Below are 12,365 nucleotides of genomic sequence, written 5' to 3'. Positions count from 1 at the left end.
ATGTGTCGCAGAGAATGCTTCTTTACTTTGTATATTTTTCTTCAAAGCATTTCTCTTTATTCATTCTCGCATGAATTCAGTCGTTTTACATATATTTCTGCACAGAGAACGTGCTCAATTCTGCTAAATAGCAGCGAGAATGGTGAAATCCCTATCACAATCTTATAASTTCTGTTAGCCGTCCAATCGAACATCATACAGAATTCAATTTGCACCTTSTCTATGTTTTAAGTTCTCTGTCTGTTCCATCAAAAGTAGTCTTCAATATCTTTAAACGCGAAATGTGCACAACCTCTAGGTGCAGATGGTTCACTCTGTTTTTGTATAAAATCCCATTCAGATTGATCGGACTGAAAATCGCTCTCTTCGCAATCAGGCCTAAATGTTGGAGAAGCTCAGTTCCCAGTTCCCTTAGTTTGTCTTTTAAATTCGTCACAGTCATTTTTAAAGCAGCGTCTGCATAAATTTTTACAATATTAAAATGTGTATATGTTAATAAACAATATAAATTTAAAAATATACCTTAGTTTAAGCATTTTGTTTAGAATTACATCAAAATTATTTAGTAGGTCAACTGACAATTCGAACAGAATGTATGAATACAGTAAAATTCAGTTTTCATAAATTACATACAAATTCAGATATTATTAATGAGAATGAGACTTTTAATTTTTTTTTAATGACAAATATTTTGGAAATTTACATCAATCGGATATTACAAATGTATATGTGTATATTGCATTTCACAAAATTTCATATCGCATCTTTCAGTTGTGTACAGGGTGGCTGATGAATTTTGCTACATTAAGAAACTCAAATTTATTTTTTTTTCAGTGTATGGAATTCATTTAGTTTTAAAAATAATGGAATTTAAATACCCCCTGCTCGTTGATGCATGTGCGGAATCTTACCAAAAAGTTCGTTACTGCTTGGAGAGTTGAGACAGGAAAAGCCGCAATTGTTTCTCGAATGGATTGCCTTAGTTCATTCAAATTTGTTGGTTTTGCTTTGTAGACTTCCTGTTTGCAATAACCCCACAAGAAAAAGTCAGGTGCAGTAAGGTCAGCGACCTGGGTGGCTAATGGAATGTGGAGTTTCTGGATATCAGCTTATTGGGAAATTTTCGTCGCAATTCTGTCATAAGAGGTTGGGCTATGTGAAGAGCTGCACCATCTTGCTGAAAGCACACAGAGTTGAAGGAAATCCTCATTCGGCGTAATTCTGGATAGAAAAACTCTCTCAACATGCTCAAGTAACGGTCTCCAATAACCGTAACGGTGTGACCGTTTTCTTCGAAGGAGTAGGGCTCGACAATGCAGCGTGATGAAACTGCACACCACACTGGGACACGAAGTGGATGCAATTCCGTCTCATGGAGTATCTGTGGGTTGGAAGCAYTCCATATTCGACAATTTTGTTTGTTTATGTTGCCGTTTAAATCGAAATGGGCCTCGTCAGACATGAAGAGACAGTTCAACATGTTTCCATCCTCTTCCATCATTTGAAGCATCTTCTGGCAAAATTCCAAGCGAATCGGCAAGTCTGCAGCGTTCAGTTCGTTGGCCGTTTGAATTTTATATGGGAATAAGTCGAAATCTTTGTGCATAATTGACTGTAATGACTGTATGCTTACACCCATTTAAGCAGATATGCTTCTTGTCGAAACACGTGGATTGTTTTGTATGGCAGCAGMTACAGCAGCGRKTGYTTCCTCCGTTCGAACTGAAGGGTTTCGATGGTAAGGTCTTCTGTTGACTGTCCCATGCTCGGCAAAATTGTTTACAAGTCTCATTATGGTCCATCTGYTCGGAGGATTGCCGCCAAACGTGCGCCTATACTCTCTTTGAACTACGGACTCCAGTGCGTGATAGCGGCGGACAATCGAAATTCTTGTTTCAGTGTCCCAGTTATCCATTTTTGTTAAATGTAAAAGTCGATCTGCGAAATAAAAAAAAAATTAGCCAGATTCATAAATAGAAAAAAAGTTATCTAATTTTTTTTTGGTAGCGGTTTCATCAGCCACCCTGTATATAAATTTATTATACAAAAATATTTTCCAATTAGATTTTTGATATTCTTTAACATTCACTTTGTCTTACTTCCTTTATCTATGTAGCTTAATTTCTGCAATGAACTTCTTTACATTAAACTTCGTGTTACACTCTGTGCTTTATCATCATACTTTCATCACGAAATCGCCCAATTTTTCATGGTTTACACTGGTATATCCCCTTAAGGAGTTGCAGTTTATTTGTATGCTAGTCAACTCCACTTGTATAGTGTTGAAAACTTCAACCGTAATTTAGTTCTTAAATAAAAATTGCGTAAAACATAAAATTTTCATTGGTAATTTCAAGGTAATATTTATTTAAACATATATTGTGCACTCTTCTCTTTTTTTCTACAGGCAAGCTGGTGTTGAAACTTTAAACAGGATTTATGAAAAATTGGCTAAAATGCAAAATGAATTCACAACTGCGTTAAATAATGCAGACGTCGGTAACCGGTTTAAAACAGCAGAATCGTTATTTTTTGATTTATTGGATAAAATTTTACGAGTAGAAACTAGAACGAAACCTAATATAAATATCAAAATATTATTAGGCACTGAAACTTTCATAACAACGCTCATTGTATGCTGTGTTGAAATTGTGCTTGATGCATATCAATCTCAAAACAAATTTCCATGGGTGTTGACGTGCTTCAACATATCTGCATACCATTTTCATAAGATTATAGAAATAGTTGTAAGAAGTCATGATGAACTACTGTCGCGTCCATTAATTAAACATTTAAACTACATTGAAGAGACTTGCCTTGAATCATTAGCTTGGAAAAGTGTATCACCTCTTTGGGACATCATTAGAACTTCTGCGTTGCCAACTTGGTCTGATGTAGATGTTGATAATTTAGCAAAACGCAATCAGCCACAGAGTAAGTTTTTAAATATTGTTATTTAAGGGGTGATCCAAGTAGAGGTACTTTTCAACTTTTTTTTTTTTGACAAATCACTGTCATGTTGTTTTTGTTTAGTATTGTTTGGCATTTCATCATGAAAAGATTTACTCCTAACAACGTTTACGAATCGTTCAACTTTATTACGAATATTCACGTTCCATAAGAAATGTGTTCGCGCGCTTCGTTCAACTTATGGTCAACATAATCGGTCTACTAATATTCACAACACCATCATCCATCTTGAGATCAGCATTCATTATTGAATAATATTCGACCGAATAGACCACGCGCAGCAGGCAGTGAAAAAAAAATAGCAGTTGTAGCTAAGAGAGTACACGAAGACCGTTGAGAGTCGATTCGGCGCCGTGCGCAGCCGGCGGGTTAGTGCATTTCACGTCTAGATATTAAATTCAAAACATAAAAAGTGGCTTGTGCAAAACTGAAGCCGCTCGACCTTCCCAAGCAACGTCGCTTCGTTCTATGGGCTTTTGAAAATTTCTAAGATGGTACGATGTTTTCGACCCAATTTTTGTTCAGCGATGAGGCCTATTTCTGGTTCAATGGGTACATAATTGCCGCATTTGAGTCGAAGAGCAACTTAAATAGGTTTAAGAGCAGTCCATATTTCTTCAAAAATGACGCCGGTGAAAACGTGACCTTCAATGGCCACCGTTATTGCGCCATGACCGACTATTTGATGTCGACGACATTTGGTTTCAGCAAGACAGCACCACTTCTCACACTTCCAATCAATCGATGGATTTATTGAGAGAACACTTCGTTGAGCTGATAATTTCATTGGCTGGGTCGATTGACCACCAAGATCTTGTGATATAACACCGTTAGATTTTTTTCTTTGGGATATGTAAAGTCTAAAGTCTATGGGGACAATGCCGCTTCGAGTCAGGGTTGGGTAAACCATATGAAACGTAGCCGCGCCCAACATTTGGAAGACATAAACTTCAAAGAAAAAATGGCAAAAAATGTTATTTCGACTAATAATAATAAACATTAAATTTGAAGTTTCGGTATTTTTTCTTATAAAAAAAATAGAAAACTTCGAAATGGATCACCCGTTATATTAATATTTTTTTTTTATTTTATTTTATTAAAGCTTACATAATAAACAAATTATTAAATAAACTAAAGTACGCAGCGCTAGCATCAAAGGCTTTCGGCTGAGTTATATTAATATATTAGTCGCTTATTTATTATTACATATGTTAAATTGCAATTTGTGTATTATTTAAAACATAATGACAAGGGTTAAATTGTAAAATACGCATCGAGCTAAAGGGTCGCCTAAAATTACACTTTGTTGTCATTTAGCGGCAATTAACTTTGTATACTTTTACAACCTGTTGCTACAGAGTATAATATTTTTGTTCACCCAACGGTTGTTTGTGTCACCTAAAACTAAGAGAGATAGATATAGAGTTATAAATATTATATATAACTGAACAGGAGGAGAAAAGTTTAAATCTAGGTGTCTGTCTGGCAGTTCGTGCAAGCTGTAACTGAAGTAAATGAGATATATGTATCATTGAAGAAACTTGCCATACAGTGCCACAACTAAACACTAAATTCATATAAAAACTGTAATTTGGCACAGGGCCGCAGTAGCAATTTTTTTGATAAGCTAGGCGTGACCACGCCCTCTAATAATTTAGTCTACATATCTCCTAAACTTCTAAAACTACTAAACTTAAATAAAATATAATAAGAAGTCCTACCGATAGTGTAAAAATGGATGAAATCGAATGATAACCCCACTCACTCCACTTATAAGGTTTCGGGTAAAAACTACTAAAAGCGCGATAAATAATACTAAATATGTCAAAGACGTTAAAACTTTTCTCCGAAATGAAAAGGCTCTATGGAAGCCGGGGTAAAAACTACGACGATGGTCGTAGTACTGATTACAACCGCGCCTACTTCCCATATAACGCAATTTTAGATTCCATTTGATTCTTTCACTTTCCAGAAGCAATTAACATAACGGTATACAAATTTGCACTAATAACTCTTTTAAAGTATGATACCTTATGACCAAAAACTTTTCAAAACCAAAAAAGGTCTTTTGACTTTTATCCGAAAGTATAGGTATGGGGATATGTATGGGACATGCAATTAAAATGCAGAGTATATCTGTGTATGGGTTGAATCGGGACAATACTTTATATCTAATATAAAGATTTTCGAACATGTCTTTATTCCATGTGATTGTATATAAGATATCTTAATGAAACCCAGGGAACAATTTTTTTTTCGCTAACGTGCGAAACTAGTTTTCTATCACGTGAAAAAGCATCTCATCTTCCATCCGAATCAAACTAAAAAGTGAAAATTGATTTTTTGACACCTAACCCCTTTCCGTAGACCAGGTCACATATAATGATTTTTGTTTTTCTAACAAACCTAAAAAAAAAATTGCTTGGCTTCCGATCTTCTTTTTGACGTTTTATATTTTGAGGTATTTCCCTGTTTCCTGCAAGTTGCAATAAAATGTTCAGTTTCACCCAAAGTTAACCCTTTGAAAGTTAGAATTTTTCCCCAATTATGAGTACAAACTCAAAAATAATTTTCAATTTGCTCCTCAAAATAATTTCGGATATAGTTGGTGATAGAAAATAAACTCGCATATTGCTCTCATATATTCTTATACACTTTTTATAGAATATAGAAAATAATTAATCGATTGTTTTATGTAAGTTTAATTTGTTCTTTCAATTTTAGTACAGCAGTCTCCAAATTGCTCAGCATATGAAACCTTTAGTTCTACAATTGTCAATGAGTCGACCCGGAGAGATCTCTTTAATAGCGCGAGAGGTGAAACTTACAATTTTCAATTTATTTGCGAGTAATAAGTTTTAAATTTTAGAAAGCTCTAATGCAAAAGAAACCATTGTTAAAAAACAGGTTGATGGATCAAGGCGCACCGCGTCTTTGACAATATTTTGTAGGAAAGTATGTTAATATTAAATCCTATTTTTGTAGTTTAGTATTGAGCTTTTTTAATTACAGTTCTATAAACTTGCATGGATTAGGTTGAAAGAGTTGTGTCGTGAACTTATGTTGGCAGAAGAACCACATTTAAATAAATTGTGGACACTTTTTGAATATTCAATTACCCAAAGAACTGAGTTGATGCAAGATCGTCATCTGGATCAAATGATAATGTGTGGAATTTATTTATATATAAGGGTTCGTATATATATATATATGAATACATATAAATCTTATAATTTCCACCTTTTTTTATAGGTGCAAGATATAAAATTTAAGTCATTTACGGATATAATGAAATTTTATAGAAAACAACCTCAAGCACAAAGTCGCACATACAGAGAAGTTCTTATTGAAGCAGCAGAGGAAGAAAGTAAGTCAGAAAAATGCATTTGCATGTAATTTTCGTGTTATTTGTTTGCATTCATTTACAAAGTATATGTGAATATTTCTTGTTTACCATATGCTCCTCTTATATATGGAAAATAGTGTAGTTGTCAGTGTAACAGTCGAAGAAATATTTTGTAGTATTTAGCATCCAGCAATAGAGATGACGGCGTTTGTTTCGGATATGTGTCAAATTTTATCAGTGTGTTCAATAAGATTTGTCATTTCCCATGCCACGTTTCACTTTGTACAACGCTTAGAAATTGTCCAAGATTTTTACACGTTAGTCGAAAATTCTGGATTAACAAAAAACAATATTGGCGCTTTTGAGCCTCATATGTTTTAGGAAATGCAATTGCATTAATAAAAATGTTCCGAAAAGTTTGGATTCTGATGAAGAAGCATAATCGAAATGAGGCAGGAAATGCCACTACCATTAAAAGCGAGCGTTATGTTAAATCAAAGGTTTAAATTAATCAACCATCAACGCTCGAGGATAACATTCAGCGTAAATGGGTGTAGATAGGCAAACGGAGTCATGGTGGCCATTTGTCCATTGACAATTTTGTTTTCAAATCATAAATGGCATAAATTGCATACATAACAAAAAAACAAAACCCATTTTGTTCAAATTTGAGTGTTTTATTTTATTTTAACACCACGTCGTTCTTGTTGAAGGTTTAATTTTGGAATGCGTATGAGAATTAATTGGCCTATAAAAATATTGAGCTATAGGGTTGTAAATATTAAGAAAATTCTTCACAACCAAATTTAAAAAATATATAAGTATTGACGGATTTAAGTAATTAAAATAAATGAAAAATTCAAATTTTAAATACCGTTTAAAAATAAGAAAAAACCCAGAAAATAAAATAATCGTTTCGTTTGTATATAGTATATTTTCAATAATTCAGTCCCCGAAATTTTTGGGTCAACGAAAAACTGTGAAGAATCTATATTTTATAATTACTAAAAATGTTTACGGACTCTCGACGAATTTTATTGCAATGAATCGTATTTTATTTTCAGATGGATCACATGCTAAATATCGCGATATAATATATTTTTATAATAACATATTCGTTAAGAATTTAACCCCTTACGCACTTAACTTTAGTGGGAGACAACAAGCGGTAAGTTTTATACATTTAGTTATATCGAATAAATTAAAATATTCAAAATTTCAGCAGCAAAATGTGCCCTTGTCCCCACATCCCACGGAGAAGCAGTCATATCCGCGAAAATTATCTAATAATCTTATAACAGTATCGAGAATGGAAAAATCCGAGCATTCACATTCACCGGTTCTAACATATGAATTTTCTAAAAGTCCTGGGAAAGTAAGTTACTGTGATACCTTAAAATAATTTCGATACTATCTATCTCTTATTTTTTCTACTAGAACCTTGAGGAACTAAATTGTGTTATACGTAGAGGTAAAAGAAATTTACCTTTTAGTGAATTCGATAGCAATGATGGACCTATCATTGAAAGTAAAATTCCGAAGAAAACGCCAATATATTTAGAAAAATGCAGAGGGGTTTTACAAGATAGACAAGAAGATATAAAGTGAATGTAATTAATATACAACTCGATTCACTCAACTGAATGGTGGTTCTTGCAGCAATTAAGCTATTTCAGATATAAATAGATGCAAATGAACGCTTAAGAAGAAATTCCTCAATTACTCAAAATATAAATAAGAGACAATAGGTACATATATAGTATATATACAAACATTACGATATCAACTTATTATGAATATAATTTTAATTGGAAAAAATATTTGGTAAGTTATTTTTCCAGCTAATAAAGTGGATAATTTATAAATTCACTTCTCATTAGACATAACAGCAGAACAGTCGTATCTTAAAAAATAAATTAAACGTGAATGGATAAATAAGATATATTTTGAACGAAGTGTTCTGAAGAAAATGAACCAAACTAGTGTCAATAAGTACATATGGGAAAACATAGCTAACAGCATTTTTTAATTTTACAAGCATAATCAAAACTAAACAAAATTAGATTTAAGGAACGTATATAAATTTATGTACAAATCGCATGTACTTTAGTAAGATTCGGTTTAGTTGTCGATGCAGTTCATGTCAATATTAGTTATATATAAATAACGATGTTTACTTTTATTGTTGTACAAATATATTTTTTATAATTATTAAGGTCTTATTATTTTTCAGCCTTTCCCTTATTTCTAATTTCCCTTTTTTTAAAAAGGGTGGTTAATAACCTAATACAAAAATTTTAATCGATTTGATGTGGTAACATTTTTATAATAAATTAAAATAAGATCAAAATAGAATATTTTGGATTATAGAATCAATTTGTTAAATATGTGATGGTATTAACAAAAAATTAATCAACTTTTTTTTGGTATTACGGTTTTAAACTCTGTACCATTAAGATTGACTAGAGTAACACCAAATTGCTTACATAAAACTATTTTATTTAGCATTTTAAACTATTTTAATCACTTATTTTGTAGAAATACATACAAAAGAAAAATTTGTTGAACTCATTAGGGAAATCCCGAAACTGGAAATAGAAAACTAATTTGGATATAGTAAAAATTAAATTATGGGACGGTGGAAAATGTTTCGAACATAAACCCAGCTAAAAATACTATTTTGTTTATAATTTAAAACTATGWATTTTAATCAGTTATTTTGTACAAATTCATATCTAGAAAAATTAAAAATTTGTTGTGCTACAAACTACAACATTCTACTATTCCTGGAATTATACTTTTTGTTTAAATAAAATTATTTTTAAAATTCCATTGCAACTAAATGGATGGAGTCATGTGTAGAAATACACACAAGTGAGGAAAATTCTCAGAGCGCCATTCACTTGGGCGTTGCCAAAAATGATTCTTTTACAAATAGCTCAAGCAGGTCATGACTTCCGTTTTTAGACTAATACTCGGTTTCACTATTCATACTTAAGAGTTGCTTAAGATAAAACAGGAAAATAGCGTTTTACAGTTCATACTTAAGTTATGCTGAAGTACTGAAAATGGGAGACTTAATCAGTGCTTAAGTAACAGCTGATTTTTGTTTTGAATTTTCAGTTATTTGTTAAAAGAAAACTAATAATAAATTAATTTTTGTGAAAAAATATGGAATCGGATTGGGATTTCCACCAGTTAAAATAGCTGCTCCGACTCGCTGGCGATGAAATTTGGGGTTCTTTTTTTGTTCTCATCCATTTTCGATTTAATTTCCTCGCAAATTTATGTATTGTCTGCTATATTTTAAATATTTCAAACATATTTATATAGATGACATTTGTAAAATACATGCTGCCCATAACGTTGCCATATATCACAATAAAATTTTATAGAAATTAAGCATCACTGTGAAACGTAAACGACTACTCGACAAACATATTTATATAGATGACATTTGTAAAATACATGCTGCCCATAACGTTGCCATATATCACAATAAAATTTTATAGAAATTAAGCATCACTGTGAAACGTAAACGACTACTCAGCCTACAACAATGCTTAGCTAAGATTTTATTTGGGCACAACTCAAGTATGGACTGTGAAACCGGGCATAAGTATCCTCTCTGTAGCCAAGAAACATCCGCACCCAAGGTTGACTCGCCACCTAAAAAAATACCTCCCCAATGAAAGGTAGAAAACAGCCTCAGATGAGAGACCCCATCTTTGAATGACAACCACTGCAAACGTATTCAGCAGAATGGTCCGGTGCCTTATTGAGAAGGTGCCGTTGCGCAGCTGGTTGATGTCCTCGTAAGAGTAAAAGCTGACATCGCCGTCGTTAAAGAAGTGCGATGGATTGGACAAGGACTGAGCCGAGTAGGTCGTTTTGGCATTTACTACAGTGGTCAAACCAGGGAGCCCAAACTCGATGTGGGACTCGGGGTTGGAGAGAGACACCGCCGCCGAGTCCTGGCATTCATTCCGATGGATGAACGTCTAGCCACAATCCGCATCAAAAAAATAAGCTTGCGCAAACTTCAGAGAGAATTACTTTTTATAAAGATCTTTGTTTAAAGCAATATCCTTGTTTGAAACATTTTGCTTCTAAAATTATAGCTATGTTTGGAAGCATCTACACTTTTGAACAATTTTTTCAATAATGAAATTAAACAAACATAAAATAAGAAGTAGGTTATCTGATTTAAATCTTGGTACAATAATGAGTGTAGCTACAGCAAATGAGACTAAACCAAACATAGAATTTATTATTTCAAATAAACTAAATTAAATGCTGTTATAAAGACATATTATTACTAAAATAAAATATTTATTATACTTTTTGTTATTTGTTTTACATTTTAAAAATTTATAGTAGTTATAAAAAAACTTAAAATTTGTGGACAATTTTACAATTATTACCCACAGTGCAACTTCCCATATATGCGCGGGCTCTAATTTGTAAACATGCAGTCGTAAAATACGTTGCTCTCAATTCCCTTTTCATGTTTGAACGCAATTACATGGATAATATGAAACGAGACTCTTTGATTCGAGAGAGAGCTGTCAAAACTCGCATTTTTTTTATAACATTTGCCAATGATGCCACTGCTGAAAAATATTAGATTGGGTATTTAATAAATTATACAAACACTAAATTAAACACTTTGAAAATGCATACATTTAAAAATGCTAAAAATCATTAAGTAATTTACATACACATTTATTTTGCCGAAATTCAATGAAAATTCATTTCACACTAATTTCGTCAGGTAATTATAATGGTTTACTTCTGGCATCCCGCCTCGTTCAATATTTATCAAAAGAAAATATTATCATATAGTATTTTGTAATAAAAGCTGTATTTTTTTTTTTTAATATTTCCCATATAATGGAAATAATGGACGCATTTTTTTCATTTGGTAAGTAGATTTTCAGGTGAAATTAGATTCATTGCTTTAAAAAAAAAATCAGCTGAGAAAGTGTAACGCAAAATCAGAGTCGCATAGAGAGATTTAGCGTGGATAACAAGACTTCAAAGAAGTCATTTTGAACTGTTCTTTTTGTATGGCGAAATCTTGATAAATTTATAAAATTAGTGGGATAAACCACTCAACAGCCGAAATCGTGTGATTAAGTGTAGGTCCGAACATGGTATATGCCTACCCCTGCATTACGGCAACCATAAACTTAAAAATAGGTGAAATCAGAAAAAGCCGAAGTTCTATGATATATTTAAATTACCAGTATTGAGTAAATTTATCGTTCTAAATTTATTAATTGAAAATATTGTTCAATTATCTTACATATGTACAATTTGTGTGAATATTAAGAATTAGTATATTAAAGCAAATTATACAAAATATAACAATATAAACCATATATAGGCTTTATATCAAAAAAATAATATTAAAATAGTAAATGCGGCACAATTCCGATTTCTTTGGCGCCGCGATTTAAAGGTACCGTTGGAAAGAGGAAGACCTTCTGATTAAAAAAATAGAGATATTCGACTTTAAAGTTCAAAAATTCGCAAAATTCGAACATTTCAAAAAGCTATTTCAGCACATTAAACACACTTTATTCACATTTTTTACTTCAAGTGAATTAAATTACACTATAAACTTTTAAATAAATTCACATTTTACACCTTTAGCAGGGTTTTTACCTAAAAAATCTTTATTTTAAAAATTACATTTTACACCCGTTTGAACCTCATTTGTTTACCAAAAATTACGACGAAATGGAGCGCTGCCATGTGATGATAAGGCAATTCGCTGAAATTCCTCTATTCATGCATATGGATATTTTCTTTTTTTAATTTTTTAAGCCATATACATGTATTAGTAATATTATATAGTACGTAACAAAGTGTAAAGAATACTGTATACAGTACAGTATGAAAACTGGAATTTTGTTTCAATATGAGTGCATGATAACCAAAAAATATAACTACTTTATATACAAAACTCAAATAGTTTTAAATATAATAATATATATATCGTCACCTAAAATACAAAACAATGTATCATCAAAAATAAATGGAA

At 32.1% G+C, this 12,365-nt stretch overlaps 1 protein-coding gene across 2 annotated transcripts in view; it reads left to right on the top strand.

Annotated features, from left to right (window-relative positions):
* The window catches only part of LOC108970972 (retinoblastoma family protein-like), a 25,051-nt gene extending 16,524 nt beyond the window's left edge, over nt 1–8,527 (top strand). The window contains exons 8-15 of one of the 2 annotated variants that reach the window (XM_018936727.1): nt 2,408–2,934; nt 5,695–5,787; nt 5,840–5,925; nt 5,983–6,162; nt 6,223–6,337; nt 7,381–7,484; nt 7,542–7,691; nt 7,754–8,527. In XM_018936727.1, the coding sequence (XP_018792272.1) occupies nt 2,408–2,934; nt 5,695–5,787; nt 5,840–5,925; nt 5,983–6,162; nt 6,223–6,337; nt 7,381–7,484; nt 7,542–7,691; nt 7,754–7,924 (1,426 nt within the window). In that variant the 3' untranslated portion in view covers nt 7,925–8,527. Of the gene's footprint in view, nt 1–2,407; nt 2,935–5,694; nt 5,788–5,839; nt 5,926–5,982; nt 6,163–6,222; nt 6,338–7,380; nt 7,485–7,538; nt 7,692–7,753 lie in introns of both variants that reach the window. The other variant, XM_018936726.1, reaches the window with a different exon arrangement.
* Nucleotides 8,528–12,365: the final 3,838 nt, after the last annotated feature.

The sequence above is a fragment of the Bactrocera latifrons genome, unplaced genomic scaffold, assembly GCF_001853355.1.
Source record: "Bactrocera latifrons isolate USDA-ARS-PBARC rearing strain unplaced genomic scaffold, ASM185335v1 scaffold_319, whole genome shotgun sequence".
NCBI lineage: Eukaryota > Metazoa > Arthropoda > Insecta > Diptera > Tephritidae > Bactrocera > Bactrocera latifrons.
This window is presented reverse-complemented; position numbering and strand designations above follow the sequence as displayed.